This window comes from Staurois parvus, unplaced genomic scaffold (assembly GCF_062004578.1).
Source record: "Staurois parvus isolate SC_StPar_1 unplaced genomic scaffold, SC_StPar_1.0 ptg002244l, whole genome shotgun sequence".
In the NCBI taxonomy this organism is placed as follows: Eukaryota; Metazoa; Chordata; class Amphibia; order Anura; family Ranidae; genus Staurois; species Staurois parvus.
The window spans coordinates 5,281-26,333 of record NW_028320040.1 but is presented as its reverse complement, the minus strand read 5'-3'; the positions used below and the strand labels follow the sequence as shown (position 1 = coordinate 26,333).

General features: G+C 48.9%; 1 protein-coding gene across 1 annotated transcript in view; it reads right to left on the bottom strand.

The window, feature by feature from the left end:
• NPR2 (natriuretic peptide receptor 2) overlaps positions 1–18,529 on the bottom strand; it is a gene marked incomplete at its 5' end in the record, with an annotated part of 88,855 nt that extends 70,326 nt beyond the window's left edge. The window contains 3 exons of the mRNA XM_089665571.1: positions 12,488–12,582; positions 17,965–18,100; positions 18,416–18,529. Of these exons, the coding sequence (XP_089521697.1) occupies positions 12,488–12,582; positions 17,965–18,100; positions 18,416–18,529 (345 nt within the window). The remainder of the gene's footprint in view (positions 1–12,487; positions 12,583–17,964; positions 18,101–18,415) is intronic.
• Positions 18,530–21,053: the final 2,524 nt, after the last annotated feature.

The following is a 21,053-nucleotide window of genomic DNA, read 5'->3' as shown; positions in this document are numbered from 1 at the left end:
ACTGACACAAACTGATACTCACTGACACCCACTGAGAACCACTGACACAAACTGATACTCACTGACACCCACTGAGAACCACTGACACAAACTGATACTCACTGACACCCACTGAGAACCACTGACACCCACTGACACCCACTGATACTGACACCAACTGACACTGCTCTTTGGGTGCAGAGACTGATGGGACTGTGGGGGAGGGGACATTAGAGTGTCAGCTCCTCTGGTACAGAGACTGATGGGACTGTGGGGGAGGGGACATTAGAGTGTAAGCTCCTCTGGTACAGAGACTGATGTGACTGTGGGGGAGGGGACATTAGAGTGTAAGCTCCTCTGTACAGAGACCGATGGGACTGGGGGGAGGGGACATTAGAGTGTAAGCTCCTCTGGTACAGAGACTGATGTGACTGTGGGGGAGGGGACATTAGAGTGTCAGCTCCTCTGGTACAGAGACTGATGTGACTGTGGGGGAGGGGACATTAGAGCGTAAGCTCCTCTGGTACAGAGACTGATGTGACTGCAGGGGAGGGGACATTAGAGTGTCAGCTCCTCTGTACAGAGACTGATGGGACTGTGGGGGAGGGGACATTAGAGTGTCAGCTCCTCTGTACAGAGACTGATGTGACTGTGGGGGAGGGGACATTAGAGTGTAAGCTCCTCTGTACAGAGACTGATGTGACTGTGGGGGAGGGGACATTAGAGTGTCAGCTCCTCTGTACAGAGACTGATGTGACTGTGGGGGAGGGGACATTAGAGTGTAAGCTCCTCTGGTACAGAGACTGATGGGACTGTGGGGGAGGGGACATTAGAGTGTAAGCTCCTCTGTACAGAGACTGATGGGACTGTGGGGGAGGGGACATTAGAGTGTAAGCTCCTCTGGTACAGAGACTGATGGGACTGTGGGGGAGGGGACATTAGAGTTTAAGCTCCTCTGTACAGAGACTGATGGGACTGTGGGGGGAGGGGACATTAGAGTGTAAGCTCCTCTGTACAGAGACTGATGTGACTGCGGGGGAGGGGACATTAGAGTGTCAGCTCCTCTGTACAGAGACTGATGTGACTGCGGGGGAGGGGACATTAGAGTGTAAGCTCCTCTGTACAGAGACTGATGGGACTGTGGGGGAGGGGACATTAGAGTGTCAGCTCCTCTGTACAGACGGCTCTGTGATATATCGGATACAATGACATATAATAATGATTGTGTTGGGTGGTCTCTTGCAGTACATCCATACTGGGGGCCCTCTGAGGTGTGGCAGCACACATTGGCCCCCAGTAGTGGAAGTGGCGGAGGGCCCCGGGGGTGTCAGTATACATAGGCTGGGTGTGCTGTCCCTGGAAGAGGCTGTTATATGAGAAGCAGCAGCTGGAGGGTCTGTGGAGAGGAGGGGGATGGGGGGGCTCTTATCACTGGAATGGAATGGGCAGAATACCAGTAACATTAACCCTTCGCTGGTCACAGCCGTCCTTCACTGACTACATGCTCACAGGAGGGTGTATCCCTGTATATAATGTATATACCGTACCTACTGTATACCCTGCCTATATACAGAACTTCCCGCTATATACTGTATCCATAGATCCCCCCTCTGTATACTCATCACCCCGCTATATACTGTATCCATAGATCCCCCCCTCTGTATACTCATCACCCCGCTATATACTGTATCCATAGATCCCCCCCTCTGTATACTGATCACCCTGCTATATACTGTATCCATAGATCCCCCCTGTATACTGATCACCCTGCTATATACTGTATCCATAGATCCCCCCTCTGTATACTCATCATCCTGCTATATACTGTATCCATAGATCCCCCCTGTATACTCATCATCCTGCTATATACTGTATCCATAGATCCCCCCTCTGTATACTCATCATCCTGCTATATACTGTATCCATAGATCCCCCCTCTGTATACTCATCATCCTGCTATATACTGTATCCATAGATCCCCCCTCTGTATACTCATCACCCCGCCATATACTGTATCCATAGATCCCCCCTCTGTATACTCATCACCCCGCTATATACTGTATCCATAGATCCCCCCTCTGTATACTCATCATCCTGCTATATACTGTATCCATAGATCCCCCCTCTGTATACTCATCATCCTGCTATATACTGTATCCATAGATCCCCCCTCTGTATACTCATCATCCTGCTATATACTGTATCCATAGATCCCCCCCTGTATACTCATCATCCTGCTATATACTGTATCCATAGATCCCCCCTCTGTATACTCATCATCCTGCTATATACTGTATCCATAGATCCCCTCTCTGTATACTCATCATCCTGCTATATACTGTATCCATAGATCCCCCCCTCTGTATACTCATCATCCTGCTATATACTGTATCCATAGATCCCCCCTGTATACTCATCATCCTGCTATATACTGTATCCATAGATCCCCCCTCTGTATACTCATCATCCTGCTATATACTGTATCCATAGATCCCCCCTCTGTATACTCATCATCCTGCTATATACTGTATCCATAGATCCCCCTCTGTATACTCATCATCACCCCACTATATACTGTATCCATAGATCCCCCTCTGTATACTCATCATCACCCCACTATATACTGTATCCATAGATCCCCCCTCTGTATACTCATCATCCTGCTATATACTGTATCCATAGATCCCCCCTCTGTATACTCATCACCCTGCTATATACTGTATCCATAGATCCCCCTCTGTATACTCATCATCACCCCACTATATACTGTATCCATAGATCCCCCCTCTGTATACTCATCATCCTGCTATATACTGTATCCATAGATCCCCCCCTCTGTATACTCATCATCCTGCTATATACTGTATCCATAGATCCCCCCTCTGTATACTCATCATCCTGCTATATACTGTATCCATAGATCCCCCCCTCTGTATACTCATCATCCTGCTATATACTGTTTCCATAGATCCCCCCTCTGTATACTCATCATCCTGCTATATACTGTATCCATAGATCCCCCCTCTGTATACTCATCATCCTGCTATATACTGTATCCATAGATCCCCCTCTGTATACTCATCATCACCCCACTATATACTGTATCCATAGATCCCCCCTCTGTATACTCATCATCCTGCTATATACTGTATCCATAGATCCCCCCTCTGTATACTCATCACCCTGCTATATACTGTATCCATAGATCCCCCTCTGTATACTCATCATCACCCCACTATATACTGTATCCATAGATCCCCCCTCTGTATACTCATCATCCTGCTATATACTGTATCCATAGATCCCCCCTCTGTATACTCATCACCCTGCTATATACTGTATCCATAGATCCCCCTCTGTATACTGATCACCCTGCTATATACTGTATCCATAGATCCCCCCTCTGTATACTCATCACCCTGCTATATACTGTATCCATAGATCCCCTCTCTGTATACTCATCATCCTGCTATATACTGTATCCATAGATCCCCCCTCTGTATACTCATCACCCTGCTATATACTGTATCCATAGATCCCCCTCTGTATACTGATCACCCTGCTATATACTGTATCCATAGATCCCCCCTCTGTATACTCATCACCCTGCTATATACTGTATCCATAGATCCCCCTCTGTATACTCATCATCACCCCACTATATACTGTATCCATAGATCCCCCCTCTGTATACTCATCATCCTGCTATATACTGTATCCATAGATCCCCCCTCTGTATACTCATCACCCTGCTATATACTGTATCCATAGATCCCCCTCTGTATACTCATCATCACCCCACTATATACTGTATCCATAGATCCCCCCTCTGTATACTCATCACCCTGCTATATACTGTATCCATAGATCCCCCTCTGTATACTCATCATCACCCCACTATATACTGTATCCATAGATCCCCCCTCTGTATACTCATCATCCTGCTATATACTGTATCCATAGATCCCCCCTCTGTATACTCATCACCCCGCTATATACTGTATCCATAGATCCCCCCTCTGTATACTGATCACCCTGCTATATACTGTATCCATAGATCCCCCCTCTGTATACTCATCACCCTGCTATATACTGTATCCATAGATCCCCCCTCTGTATACTCATCACCCTGCTATATACTGTATCCATAGATCCCCCTGTATACTGATCACCCTGCTATATACTGTATCCATAGATCCCCCCTCTGTATACTGATCACCCTGCTATATACTGTATCCATAGATCCCCCTCTGTATACTCATCATCCTGCTATATACTGTATCCATAGATCCCCCTGTATACTGATCACCCTGCTATATACTGTATCCATAGATCCCCCCTCTGTATACTGATCACCCTGCTATATACTGTATCCATAGATCCCCCCTCTGTATACTCATCATCCTGCTATATACTGTATCCATAGATCCCCCCCTCTGTATACTCATCATCCCGCTATATACTGTATCCATAGATCCCCCCCTCTGTATACTCATCATCCTGCTATATACTGTATCCATAGATCCCCCTCTGTATACTCATCATCCTGCTATATACTGTATCCATAGATCCCCCCTCTGTATACTCATCATCCTGCTATATACTGTATCCATAGATCCCCCCTCTGTATACTCATCATCCTGCTATATACTGTATCCATAGATCTCCCCTCTGTATACTGATCATCCTGCTATATACTGTATCCATAGATCCCCCCTCTGTATACTCATCATCCTGCTATATACTGTATCCATAGATCCCCCCCTCTGTATACTCATCATCACCCCACTATATACTGTATCCATAGATCCCCCCTCTGTATACTCATCATCCTGCTATATACTGTATCCATAGATCCCCCTCTGTATACTCATCATCCTGCTATATACTGTATCCATAGAGCCCCCCTCTGTATACTCATCATCACCCTGCTATATACTGTATCCATAGATCCCCCCTCTGTATACTCATCATCCTTCTATATACTGTATCCATAGATCCCCCCTCTGTATACTCATCATCCTGCTATATACTGTATCCATAGATCCCCCCCTCTGTATACTCATCATCACCCCACTATATACTGTATCCATAGATCCCCCCTCTGTATACTCATCATCCTGCTATATACTGTATCCATAGATCCCCCTCTGTATACTCATCATCCTGCTATATACTGTATCCATAGATCCCCCCTCTGTATACTCATCATCCTGCTATATACTGTATCCATAGATCCCCCTCTGTATACTCATCATCCTGCTATATACTGTATCCATAGATCCCCCCTCTGTATACTCATCATCCTGCTATATACTGTATCCATAGATCCCCCCTCTGTATACTCATCATCCCGCTATATACTGTATCCATAGATCCCCCCCCTCTGTATACTCATCATCCTGCTATATACTGTATCCATAGATCCCCCTCTGTATACTCATCATCCTGCTATATACTGTATCCATAGATCCCCCCTCTGTATACTCATCATCCTGCTATATACTGTATCCATAGATCCCCCCTCTGTATACTCATCATCCTGCTATATACTGTATCCATAGATCCCCCCTCTGTATACTCATCATCCTGCTATATACTGTATCCATAGATCCCCCTCTGTATACTCATCATCCTGCTATATACTGTATCCATAGATCCCCCCCTCTGTATACTCATCATCCCGCTATATACTGTATCCATAGATCCCCCCCTCTGTATACTCATCATCCTGCTATATACTGTATCCATAGATCCCCCTCTGTATACTCATCATCCTGCTATATACTGTATCCATAGATCCCCCCTCTGTATACTCATCATCCTGCTATATACTGTATCCATAGATCCCCCCTCTGTATACTCATCATCCTGCTATATACTGTATCCATAGATCCCCCCTCTGTATACTCATCATCCTGCTATATACTGTATCCATAGATCCCCCCTCTGTATACTCATCATCCTGCTATATACTGTATCCATAGATCCCCCTCTGTATACTCATCATCACCCCACTATATACTGTATCCATAGATCCCCCCTCTGTATACTCATCATCCTGCTATATACTGTATCCATAGATCCCCCCTCTGTATACTCATCACCCTGCTATATACTGTATCCATAGATCCCCCTCTGTATACTCATCATCACCCCACTATATACTGTATCCATAGATCCCCCCTCTGTATACTCATCATCCTGCTATATACTGTATCCATAGATCCCCCCTCTGTATACTCATCACCCTGCTATATACTGTATCCATAGATCCCCCTCTGTATACTCATCATCCTGCTATATACTGTATCCATAGATCCCCCCCTCTGTATACTCATCATCCTGCTATATACTGTATCCATAGATCCCCCCTCTGTATACTCATCACCCTGCTATATACTGTATCCATAGATCCCCCTCTGTATACTCATCATCACCCCACTATATACTGTATCCATAGATCCCCCCTCTGTATACTCATCACCCTGCTATATACTGTATCCATAGATCCCCCCTCTGTATACTCATCATCCTGCTATATACTGTATCCATAGATCCCCCCTCTGTATACTCATCATCCTGCTATATACTGTATCCATAGATCCCCCCTCTGTATACTCATCATCACCACACTATATACTGTATCCATAGATCCCCCCTCTGTATACTCATCATCCTGCTATATACTGTATCCATAGATCCCCCCTCTGTATACTCATCATCCTGCTATATACTGTATCCATAGATCCCCCCTCTGTATACTCATCATCCTGCTATATACTGTATCCATAGATCCCCCTCTGTATACTCATCATCCTGCTATATACTGTATCCATAGATCCCCCCCTCTGTATACTCATCATCCCGCTATATACTGTATCCATAGATCCCCCCCTCTGTATACTCATCATCCTGCTATATACTGTATCCATAGATCCCCCTCTGTATACTCATCATCCTGCTATATACTGTATCCATAGATCCCCCCTCTGTATACTCATCATCCTGCTATATACTGTATCCATAGATCCCCCCTCTGTATACTCATCATCCTGCTATATACTGTATCCATAGATCCCCCCTCTGTATACTCATCATCCTGCTATATACTGTATCCATAGATCCCCCCCTCTGTATACTCATCATCACCCCACTATATACTGTATCCATAGATCCCCCCTCTGTATACTCATCATCCTGCTATATACTGTATCCATAGATCCCCCTCTGTATACTCATCATCCTGCTATATACTGTATCCATAGATCCCCCTCTGTATACTCATCATCCTGCTATATACTGTATCCATAGATCCCCCTCTGTATACTCATCACCCTGCTATATACTGTATCCATAGATCCCCCTCTGTATACTCATCATCCTGCTATATACTGTATCCATAGATCCCCCCTCTGTATACTCATCATCCTGCTATATACTGTATCCATAGATCCCCCCTCTGTATACTCATCATCCTGCTATATACTGTATCCATAGATCCCCCCTCTGTATACTCATCATCCTGCTATATACTGTATCCATAGATCCCCCTCTGTATACTCATCATCACCCCACTATATACTGTATCCATAGATCCCCCCTCTGTATACTCATCATCCTGCTATATACTGTATCCATAGATCCCCCCTCTGTATACTCATCACCCTGCTATATACTGTATCCATAGATCCCCCCTCTGTATACTCATCACCCTGCTATATACTGTATCCATAGATCCCCCCCTCTGTATACTCACCATCCTGCTATATACTGTATCCATAGATCCCCCCCTCTGTATACTCATCATCACCCCACTATATACTGTATCCATAGATCCCCCCTCTGTATACTCATCACCCTGCTATATACTGTATCCATAGATCCCCCTCTGTATACTCATCATCCTGCTATATACTGTATCCATAGATCCCCCCCTCTGTATACTCATCATCCTGCTATATACTGTATCCATAGATCCCCCCTCTGTATACTCATCACCCTGCTATATACTGTATCCATAGATCCCCCTCTGTATACTCATCATCACCCCACTATATACTGTATCCATAGATCCCCCCTCTGTATACTCATCACCCTGCTATATACTGTATCCATAGATCCCCCCTCTGTATACTCATCATCCTGCTATATACTGTATCCATAGATCCCCCCTCTGTATACTCATCATCCTGCTATATACTGTATCCATAGATCCCCCCTCTGTATACTGATCATCCTGCTATATACTGTATCCATAGATCCCCCCTGTATACTCATCATCCTGCTATATACTGTATCCATAGATCCCCCCTCTGTATACTCATCATCCTGCTATATACTGTATCCATAGATCCCCCCTCTGTATACTCATCATCCTGCTATATACTGTATCCATAGATCCCCCCTCTGTATACTGATCATCCTGCTATATACTGTATCCATAGATCCCCCCTGTATACTCATCATCCTGCTATATACTGTATCCATAGATCCCCCCTCTGTATACTCATCATCCTGCTATATACTGTATCCATAGATCCCCCCTCTGTATACTCATCATCACCACACTATATACTCTATATACACTGTATACATAACTATAGTTAGATCCCCCCCCCCCCCCCGCTGTATACTCCGAGTCACCCCGCTGTATACTGTATATACAAGTTTCTATTGTATATCGTCATTACATTTACTGTATACACAAGTCCCCACCATGTATACTCCTCACTGTATACAGCGTATACCACCCCCCTATATACAGACATATGACATGCTGTATACACTGCCATTGTCCCCAGATATTCTCCTCACCTGTCAGTGGTCATACATATGGCCGATCGATCGGTGTATACGCCACTCCTACTATATACTATATACTACTCTCTGCCTCCCCAGTATATATATTGTATACACTCCCTATATACAGTATTCTGTATTCTTATGGAACCCCGGAATCCCTTACAGTATATACCTGACCCTCCCTATATACAGTATTCTGTATACCTGACCCTCGCTATATACAGTATTCTGTATACCTGACCCTCCCTATATACAGTATTCTGTATACCTGACCCTCGCTATATACAGTATTCTGTATACCTGACCCTCCCTATATACAGTATTCTGTATACCTGACCCTCGCTATATACAGTATTCTGTATGCCTGACCCTCGCTATATACAGTATTCTGTATACCTGACCCTCCCTATATACAGTATTCTGTATGCCTGACCCTCGCTATATACAGTATTCTGTATACCTGACCCTCCCTATATACAGTATTCTGTATACCTGACCCTCGCTATATATCTTATATAACCCACCCCCCACGTCTGCACAAAGCTGAGCTCACGGGGTCTTTCCTGCTGACCAACAAGACATCGAGTGCTGCTCAGTCAGGAGTACAGACATGGGGGCTCCTCAGTCAGGAGTACAGACATGGGGGCTCCTCAGTCAGGAGTACAGACATGGGGGCTCCTCAGTCAGGAGTACAGACATGGGGGCTCCTCAGTCAAGAGTACAGACATGGGGGCTCCTCAGTCAGGAGTACAGACATGGGGGCTCCTCAGTCAGGAGTACAGACATGGGGGCTCCTCAGTCAGGAGTACAGACATGGGGGCTCCTCAGTCAGGAGTACAGACATGGGGGCTCCTCAGTCAAGAGTACAGACATGGGGGCTCCTCAGTCAGGAGTGCAGACATGGGGGATCCTCAGTCAGGAGTACAGACATGGGGGATCCTCAGTCAGGAGTAGACACTGGGGGCTCCTCAGTCAGGAGAAGACACTGGGGGCTCCTCAGTCAGGAGTACAGACATGGGGGCTCCTCAGTCAGGAGTAGACACTGGGGGCTCCTCAGTCAGGAGTACAGACATGGGGGCTCCTCAGTCAGGAGTACAGACATGGGGGCTCCTCAGTCAGGAGTACAGACATGGGGGCTCCTCAGTCAGGAGTACAGACATGGGGGATCCTCAGTCAGGAGTACAGACATGGGGGATCCTCAGTCAGGAGTACAGACATGGGGGTTCCTCAGTCAGGAGTACAGACATGGGGGCTCCTCAGTCAGGAGTACAGACATGGGGGCTCCTCAGTCAAGAGTACAGACATGGGGGCTCCTCAGTCAGGAGTGCAGACATGGGGGATCCTCAGTCAGGAGTACAGACATGGGGGATCCTCAGTCAGGAGTAGACACTGGGGGCTCCTCAGTCAGGAGAAGACACTGGGGGCTCCTCAGTCAGGAGTACAGACATGGGGGCTCCTCAGTCAGGAGTAGACACTGGGGGCTCCTCAGTCAGGAGTACAGACATGGGGGCTCCTCAGTCAGGAGTACAGACATGGGGGATCCTCAGTCAGGAGTACAGACATGGGGGATCCTCAGTCAGGAGTACAGACATGGGGGTTCCTCAGTCAGGAGTACAGACACGGGGGTTCCTCAGTCAGGAGTACAGACATGGGGGCTCCTCAGTCAGGAGTACAGACATAGGGGCTCCTCAGTCAGGAGTACAGACATAGGGGCTTCTCAGTCAGAAGTAGACACTTGGGGCTCCTCAGTCAGAAGTAGACACTTGGGGCTCCTCAGTCAGGAGTACAGACATGGGGGATCCTCAGTCAGGAGTACAGACATGGGGGATCCTCAGTCAGGAGTACAGACATGGGGGATCCTCAGTCAGGAGTACAGACATGGGGGTTCCTCAGTCAGGAGTACAGACATGGGGGTTCCTCAGTCAGGAGTACAAACATAGGGGCTCCTCAGTCAGAAGTAGACACTTGGGGCTCCTCAGTCAGGAGCACAGACATGGGGGCTCCTCAGTCAAGAGTACAGAGATGGGGGCTCCTCAGTCAGGAGTAGACACTGGGGGCTCCTCAGTCAGGAGAAGACACTGGGGGCTCCTCAGTCAGGAGTACAGACATGGGGGCTCCACAGTCAGGACTAAAGGCATGGGGGCTCCTCAGTCAGGAGTAGACACTGGGGGCTCCTCAGTCAGGATAAGACACTGGGGGCTCCTCGGTCAGGAGTACAGACATGGGGGCTCCTCAGTCAGGAGTACAGACATGGGGGCTCCTCAGTCAGGAGTACAGACATGGGGGTTCCTCAGGAGTACAGACATAGGGGTTCCTCAGTCAGGAGTACAGACATAGGGGCTCCTCAGTCAGAAGTAGACACATGGGGCTCCTCAGTCAGAAGTAGACACTTGGGGCTCCTCAGTCAGAAGTAGACACTTGGGGCTCCTCAGTCAGGAGCACAGACATGGGGGCTCCTCAGTCAGGAGTACAGAGATGGGGGCTCCTCAGTCAGGAGTACAGAGATGGGGGCTCCTCAGTCAGGAGTACAGAGATGGGGGCTCCTCAGTCAGGAGTACAGACATTGGGGGCTCCTCCTGTCCTCTATTAGATGTAATGATCGGGACCCTCATACCTCCTGTCCTCCATTAGATGTTATGATCGGGACCCTCATACCTCCTGTCCTCCATTAGATGTAATGATCGGGACCCTCATACCTCCTGTCCTCTATTAGATGTAATGATCGGGACCCCCATACCTCCTGTCCTCCATTAGATGTAATGATCGAGACCCTCATACCTCCTGTCCTCCATTAGATGTAATGATCGGGACCCTCATACCTCCTGTCCTCCATTAGATGTAATGATCGGGACCCTCATACCTCCTGTCCTCTATTAGATGTAATGATCGGGACCCTCATACCTCCTGTCCTCCATTAGATGTAATGATCGGGACCCCCATACCTGCTGTCCTCCATTAGATGTAATGATCGGGACCCTCATACCTCCTGTCCTCTATTAGATGTAATGATCGGGACCCCCATACCTCCTGTCCTCTATTAGATGTAATGATCGGGACCCCCATACCTCCTGTCCTCCATTAGATGTAATGATCGGGACCCTCATACCTCCTGTCCTCCATTAGATGTAATGATCGGGACCCTCATACCTCCTGTCCTCTATTAGATGTAATGATCGGGACCCCCATACCTCCTGTCCTCCATTAGATGTTATGATCGGGACCCCCATACCTCCTGTCCTCCATTAGATGTTATGATCGGGACCCTCACACCTCCTGTCCTCCATTAGATGTTATGATCGGGACCCTCACACCTCCTGTCCTCTATTAGATGTTATGATCGGGACCCTCACACCTCCTGTCCTCCATTAGATGTTATGATCGGGACCCTCACACCTCCTGTCCTCCATTAGATATTATGATCGGGACCCTCATACCTCCTGTCCTCCATTAGATGTTATGATCGGGACCCTCATACCTCCTGTCCTCCATTAGATGTTATGATCGGGACCCTCATACCTCCTGTCCTCTATTAGATGTAATGATCGGGACCCTCATACCTCCTGTCCTCTATTAGATGTTATGATCGGGACCCTCATACCTCATATTTTGTTCTTCATTACCAGCACTGTGGAATAGGTGGGCGCTCTATAAATAGGTAACACCAATGACCAATCAATGACTGATGCAGTTGCTCCAAACTCACCTGAAAATGGCCGCTGTCATGGTCAGCCATCGCCCAGAGGTCAAAGTCCGTGTTGCGGTCATTGGTCTTGTCCATGCTGACCGTGCCAGTGATACCTGTGGGGGGAAAACATGAGAATCTCCCAGAATCAGAAGTGTGACCAGTGGGATGGTCTCTCAGAATCCTTGGTGTTACCACTGGGGTGATCTCCCAGCACTGGCAGAGCTTCAGGGGTTGCAGGGGTCGCAATGGCAACCCTACCCATGCTCCATGGGGCCCGTGTGGCTTCCCTGTCACATTAGGTTTTACAGGGGAGGGTGCAACTTTAGGATCCGATCGCCTGTACAGCTTGGCCTGCAGCAGCTGGGCTCTACCCCAAGGATTCATCTACAGAGAACACACTGAGTTCTGCCATCGAAGAACCATCTATAGAGACTGACCACACTGAGCTCTGCCCCCCAGGAACCATCTACAGAGATAGAGCACACTGTGCTCTGCCCACCAGGAACCATCTACAGAGACAGACCACACTGAGCTCTGCCCCCCAGGAACCATCTACAGAGACAGACCACACTGAGCTCTGCCCCCCAGGAACCATCTACAGAGACAGACCACACTGAGCCCTGCCCCTCAGGAACCATCTACAGAGACAGACCACACTGAGCCCTGCCTGCCAGGAACCATCTATAGAGACAGACCACACTGAGCTCTGCCCCCCAGGAACCATCTACAGAGACAGAACACACTGAGCCCTGCCCCTCAGGAACCATCAACAGAGACAGACCACACTGAGCCCTGCCTGCCAGGAACCATCTATAGAGACAGACCACACTGAGCTCTGCCCCCCAGGAACCATCTACAGAGACAGACCACACTGAGCTCTGCTCCATGAAACTATCTACAGAGATAGAACACACTAGGCTCTGCCCCTGAGGAACCATCTACAGAGACAGACCACACTGAGCTCTGCCCCCCAGGAACCATCTACAGAGACAGACCACACTGAGCTCTGCCCCCCAGGAACCATCTACAGAGACAGACCACACTGAGCTCTGCCCCCCAGGAACCATCTACAGAGACAGAACACACTGAGCTCTGCCCGCCAGGAACCATCTACAGAGACAGACCACACTGAGCTCTGCCCCCCAGGAACCATCTACAGAGACAGACCACACTGAGCTCTGCCCCCCAGGAACCATCTACAGAGACAGACCACACTGAGCTCTGCCCCCCAGGAACCATCTACAGAGACAGACCACACTGAGCTCTGCCTGCCAGGAACCATCTACAGAGACAGACCACACTGAGCTCTGCATACCAGGAACCATCTACAGAGACAGACCACACTGAGCTCTGCCCGCCAGGAACCATCTATAGAGACAGACCACACTGAGCTCTGCCCCCCAGGAACCATCTACAGAGACAGACCACACTGAGCTCTGCCCGCCAGGAACCATCTACAAAGACAGACCACACTGAGCTCTGCCCCCCAGAAACTATCTATAGAGACAGACCACACTGAGCTCTGCCCCCCAGGAACCATCTACAGAGACAGACCACACTGAGCTCTGCCCCCCAGGAACCATCTACAGAGACAGAACACACTGAGCTCTGCCCCCCAGGAACCATCTACAGAGACAGACCACACTGAGCTCTGCCTGCCAGGAACCATCTATAGAGACAGACCACACTGAGCTCTGCCCCCCAGGAACCATCTACAGAGACAGACCACACTGAGCTCTGCTCCATGAAACTATCTACAGAGATAGAACACACTAGGCTCTGCCCCCCAGGAACCATCTACAGAGACAGACCACACTGAGCTCTGCCCCCCAGGAACCATCTACAGAGACAGAACACACTGAGCTCTGCCCCCCAGGAACCATCTACAGAGACAGACCACACTGAGCTCTGCCTGCCAGGAACCATCTATAGAGACAGACCACACTGAGCTCTGCCCCCCAGGAACCATCTACAGAGACAGACCACACTGAGCTCTGCCCCCCAGGAACCATCTACAGAGACAGAACACACTGAGCTCTGCCCGCCAGGAACCATCTACAGAGACAGACCACACTGAGCTCTGCCCCCCAGGAACCATCTACAGAGACAGACCACACTGAGCTCTGCCCCCCAGGAACCATCTACAGAGACAGAACACACTGAGCTCTGCCCGCCAGGAACCATCTACAGAGACAGACCACACTGAGCTCTGCCCCCCAGGAACCATCTACAGAGACAGACCACACTGAGCTCTGCCTGCCAGGAACCATCTACAAAGACAGACCACACTGAGCTCTGCCCCCCAGGAACCATCTACAGAGATAGAACACACTAGGCTCTGCCCCTGAGGAACCATCTACAGAGACAGACCACACTGAGCTCTGCCCCCCAGGAACCATCTACAGAGACAGACCACACTGAGCTCTGCCCCCCAGGAACCATCTACAGAGACAGACCACACTGAGCTCTGCCCCCCAGGAACCATCTACAGAGACAGACCACACTGAGCTCTGCCTGCCAGGAACCATCTACAGAGACAGACCACACTGAGCTCTGCATACCAGGAACCATCTACAGAGACAGACCACACTGAGCTCTGCCCTCCAGGAACCATCTATAGAGACAGACCACACTGAGCTCTGCCCCCCAGGAACCATCTACAGAGACAGACCACACTGAGCTCTGCCCGCCAGGAACCATCTACAAAGACAGACCACACTGAGCTCTGCCCCCCAGAAACTATCTATAGGGACAGACCACACTGAGCTCTGCCCGCCAGGAACCATCTACAGAGACAGACCACGCTGAGCTCTGCCCCCCAGGAACCATCTACAGAGACAGAACACACTGAGCTCTGCCCCCCAGGAACCATCTACAGAGACAGACCACACTGAGCTCTGCCCCCCAGGAACCATCTACAGAGACAGACCACACTGAGCTCTGCCCCCCAGGAACCATCTACAGAGACAGACCACACTGAGCTCTGCCCACCAAGAACCATCTACAGAGACAAACCACACTGAGCTCTGCCCCCCAGGAACCATCTATAGAGACAGACCACACTGAGCTCTGCCCCCCAGGAACCATCTATAGAGACAGACCACACTGAGCTCTGCCCCCCAGGAACCATCTACAGAGACAGAACACACTGAGCCCTGCCCGCCAGGAACCATCTACAGAGACAGACCACACTGAGCTCTGCCCCCCAGGAACCATCTACAGAGACAGACCACACTGAGCTCTGCCCCCCAGGAACCATCTACAGAGACAGACCACACTGAGCTCTGCCCGCCAGGAACCATCTACAAAGACAGACCACACTGAGCTCTGCCCCCCAGAAACTATCTATAGGGACAGACCACACTGAGCTCTGCCCGCCAGGAACCATCTACAGAGACAGACCACACTGAGCTCTGCCCCCCAGGAACCATCTACAGAGACAGAACACACTGAGCTCTGCCCCCCAGGAACCATCTACAGAGACAGACCACACTGAGCTCTGCCCACCAAGAACCATCTACAGAGACAAACCACACTGAGCTCTGCCCCCCAGGAACCATCTATAGAGACAGACCACACTGAGCTCTGCCCCCCAGGAACCATCTATAGAGACAGACCACACTGAGCTCTGCCCCCCAGGAACCATCTACAGAGACAGAACACACTGAGCCCTGCCCGCCAGGAACCATCTACAGAGACAGACCACACTGAGCTCTGCCCCCCAGGAACCATCTACAGAGACAGACCACACTGAGCTCTACCCCCCAGGAACCATCTACAGAGACAGACCACACTGAGCCCTGCCCCCCAGGAACCATCTACAGAGACAGACCACACTGAGCTCTGCCCGCCAGGAACCATCTACAGAGACAGACCACACTGAGCTCTGCCCCCCAGGAACCATCTACAGAGACAGACCACACTGAGCTCTGCCCCCCAGGAACCATCTACAGAGACAGACCACACTGAGCTCTGCTCCATGAAACTATCTACAGAGATAGACCACACTGAGCTCTGCCTGCCAGGAATCATCTACAGTGACAGACCACACTGAGCTCTGCCCCCTAGGAGACATCTACAGAGACAGACCACACTGAGCTCTGCCCCCTAGGAACTATCTACAGTGACAGACCACACTGAGCTCTGCCCCCCAGGAACCATCTACAGAGACAGACCACACTGAGCTCTGCCTCCCAGGAACCATCTACAGAGACAGACCACACTGAGCTCTGCCCCCCAGGAACCATCTACAGAGACAGACCACACTGAGCTCTGCATGCCAGGAACCATCTACAGAGACAGACCACACTGAGCTCTGCATACCAGGAACCATCTACAGAGACAGACCACACTGAGCTCTGCATACCAGGAACCATCTACAGAGACAGACCGCACTGAGCTCTGCCCCCCAGGAACCATCTACAGAGACAGACCACACTGAGCTCTGCCCCCCAGGAACCATCTACAGAGACAGACCACACTGAGCTCTGCCCACCAGGAACCATCTACAGAGACAGACCACACTGAGCTCTGCCCCCCAGGAACCATCTACAGAGACAGACCACACTGAGCTCTGCCCCCCAGGAACCATCTACAGAGACAGACCACACTGAGCTCTGCCCCCCAGGAACCATCTACAGAGACAGACCACACTGAGCTCTGCCCCCCAGGAACCATCTACAGAGACAGACCACACTGAGCTCTGCCCCCCAGGAACCATCTACAGAGACAGACCACACTGAGCTCTGCCCGCCAGGAACCATCTACAAAGACAGACCACACTGAGCTCTGCCCGCCAGGAACCATCTACAGAGACAGAACACACTGAGCTCTGCCCCCCAGGAACCATCTACAGAGACAGAACACACTGAGCCCTGCCTGCCAGGAACCATCTATAGAGACAGACCACACTGAGCTCTGCCCCCCAGGAACCATCTACAGAGACAGAACACACTGAGCTCTGCTCCATGAAACTATCTACAGAGATAGAACACACTAGGCTCTGCCCCTGAGGAACCATCTACAGAGACAGACCACACTGAGCTCTGCCCCCCAGGAACCATCTACAGAGACAGACCACACTGAGCTCTGCCCCCCAGGAACCATCTACAGAGACAGAACACACTGAGCTCTGCTCCAAGAAACTATCTACAGAGATAGAACACACTGAGCTCTGCCCCCCAGGAACCATCTACAGAGACAGAACACACTGAGCTCTGCTCCAAGAAACTATCTACAGAGATAGAACACACTAGGCTCTGCCCCTGAGGAACCATCTACAGAGATAGAACACAATGTGCTCTGGTCCCTATGAGCCATCTACAGTGACAAAACAATCTGACCTCTGCCCCCAAGGAACCACCCACTCTGCCTTTGAGGAACCATCTACAGAGACAGAACACACTGAACTTTGCCCTTGAGGAATCTAAAGAGATAGAACATACTGAGCAGATGAGGTGAAGGAATGATCAGTACAATGAGAGAATGTTCCTCACCCTGCATGGTGCGATCCTGGATCTTCTGTACTATCCGAATCCCGTCTTTTTGCGATCCACCTTCCTGCAGTGTCTCATTCAAAGCATGGGCATACAGCAGGACTCCATCATAGAAACATCCTGCAATCAGGTTCTTCTGTGAAGACAAAGAGAGTTCAGATTATTCCTGACCCACCCAAGTCCTCACAGGATATTCTATTCTATTCCACAAACCCGGATATCTGCAAATATATAGAGAAATCTGACAGCAAGATCCATCTGATCCCTTCGAGTCGCATAGACCAATCACCTCTACAATATACAGTATGTATGTGCAATGTACAGTTCTCCTTCTCTTGTCCTGTTTAATGGATGTGATTCTTGGTATCGGTTCTTATTCTGTATGGATAGTTACAGGACTGATGTGGTGGGGCGTTTTGGATGGGTGCCCATGTGCGGGTGGGTCACTTACCAGAGAATAGTTGAGGGTTACCCCGAACTCCTCCTTGCTGCGTTGGATGAGATTCTTCTGGAAGTTGCGATATTCAGGATTCTGTGGTTCATGGTAAGAGATCACCAGCACTGTCTACAGGAAGAACACATAGTTAGATAGTAGGATGGACTAGCAGATAGGGGGTGGGATTTCTTGTCCCATTTGGGGCCCGGATCATACTAGGAACCCTCATCATTCATGGAAGTCACTTTTTTCTCTGTAAGATCGCTTGTGAGGTTTTTGGACATTTTAGAGGAAGTACCTCACGTTCTCCTGTGAGGGTGTGGGACATTTTGGGGGAAATACCTCGCCTACTGGGGGTATACAGTTCTATATCTCATATCCTCATTATGAGGATCTCATAAACAGACAATGATCTGTATGAGTTGGGGTCTCCCAGGTTCTCTGCACAGAGTTTTGGCTCCTATATTTGACACTAGGCTGTAAAATGTCCCCAGTAAGAAACCCTCTGCTGTCTGAACCGCGACCATTAGGGAAGACCCTAAATATTGATTATAAGGAACAGTGTGAGTCTGACTTCACAGCCCCAACAATAAACCCCTCCTCCTGGCAGCCATGCCAAATCCTCTACCTCTGAGCTGTCAGTCCTCAGGACTCATCATCTATCAGGTGTGAAAGAAAATTGAGCTCTGCCCTTCAGGATCCATCTACAGGGACATAGCGCACTGAGGTCTGTCCCCCAAGGAACCATCTACAGAAAATATTGAGCTTCGTCCTTGAAAAACCATCTACAGATACTGAACAAACTGAGCTCTTCCCTTGAGGAACCATCTACAGATATAAAACATATTAAGTAACTGTCTACAGAAAACACTGAGTTCTGTCCCTGAAGAACCATCTACAAAGACTGAATACACTGAGCTCTTCCCTTGAGGACTTTTCTACAGAAATAGAACATACTGAGCTCTGCCCCTGAGGAACCATCTACAGAGACTGAACACACTAAGCTCTTCATTTGAGGAACCATCTACAGAGACTGAACACACTAAGCTCTTCATTTGAGGAACCATCTACAGAGACTGAACACACTAAGCTCTTCATTTGAGGAACCATCTACAGAGACTGAACACACTAAGCTCTTCATTTGAGGAACCATCTACAGAGACTGAACACACTAAGATCTTCATTTGAGGAACCATCTACAGAGACTGAACACACTAAGATCTTCATTTGAGGAACCATCTACAGAGACTGAACACACTAAGATCTTCATTTGAGGAACCATCTACAGAGACTGAACACACTAAGATCTTCATTTGAGGAACCATCTACAGGGACTGAACACACTAAGATCTTCATTTGAGGAACCATCTACAGGGACTGAACACACTAAGATCTTCGTTTGAGGAACCATCTACAGATATAGAACATATTGAGTTCTGCCTAAGAGGAACCATTTACAGAACGCACTGAGCTCTTCCCTAGATGAGCCATCTACAGAAACACAGCATACTTATCTCTTTCCTCAAGGAACTCTGCCACCAAGCAACCATCAGTGAACATACTGAGCTCTGCCCCTGAAGAACCATCTACAGAGACTGAACACACTGAGCTCTTCCCTTGAGGAACCATCTACAGATATAGAACATATTGAGTAACTGTCTGCAGAAAACATTGAGTTCTGTCCCTGAAGAACCATCTACAAAGACTGAATACACTGAGCTCTTCCCTTGAGGACTTATCTACAGAAATAGAACATACTGAGCTCTGCCCCTGAGGAACCATCTACAGAGACTGAACACACTAAGCTCTTCATTTGAGGAACCATCTACAGAGACTGAACACACTAAGATCTTCATTTGAGGAACCATCTACAGGGACTGAACACACTAAGATCTTCATTTGAGGAACCATCTACAGAGACTGAACACACTAAGATCTTCGTTTGAGGAACCATCTACAGGGACTGAACACACTAAGATCTTCGTTTGAGGAACCATCTACAGATATAGAACATATTGAGTTCTGCCTAATAGGAACCATTTACAGAACGCACTGAGCTCTTCCCTAGATGAGCCATCTACAGAAACATAGCATACTTATCTCTTTCCTCAAGGAACTCTGCCACCAAGGAACCATCAGTGAACATACTGAGCTCTGCCCCTGAAGAACCATCTACAGAGACTGAACACACTGAGCTCTTCCCTTGAGGAACCATTTACAGACACAGGACATACTGAGGTCTGCTCTTGAGGAAAAATACAGAGAACATGCTGACCTCTGCCCCAAGGGAAAATTACACAGAGACAGAACACACTAAACTCTGCCACCCAGAAACCATCTACAGAACAGGCTAAGCACTGCCCCTGAGGATCCATCTACTGAGACAGAACACACTGAGCTCTGTCCCTGAGGAACAATGTATGAAGGCAGAACACTTTGAACTCTTCCAGTGAGGAGATAGCTACAGAACACTATTAGCTCTGCCCCTGAGGAATCATCTAGAAACACACTGAGCTCTGCCCCCAATGAACCATCTACAGAACACCTACCTTTTTGGAAGCCCACCTGTGCCATATACTGGTCTGCCTATAGAATGCAGAGGACAGTCACTGATGTGGTCTGACCTGTTCCTACCATTCCTCCAAAAAGCCAG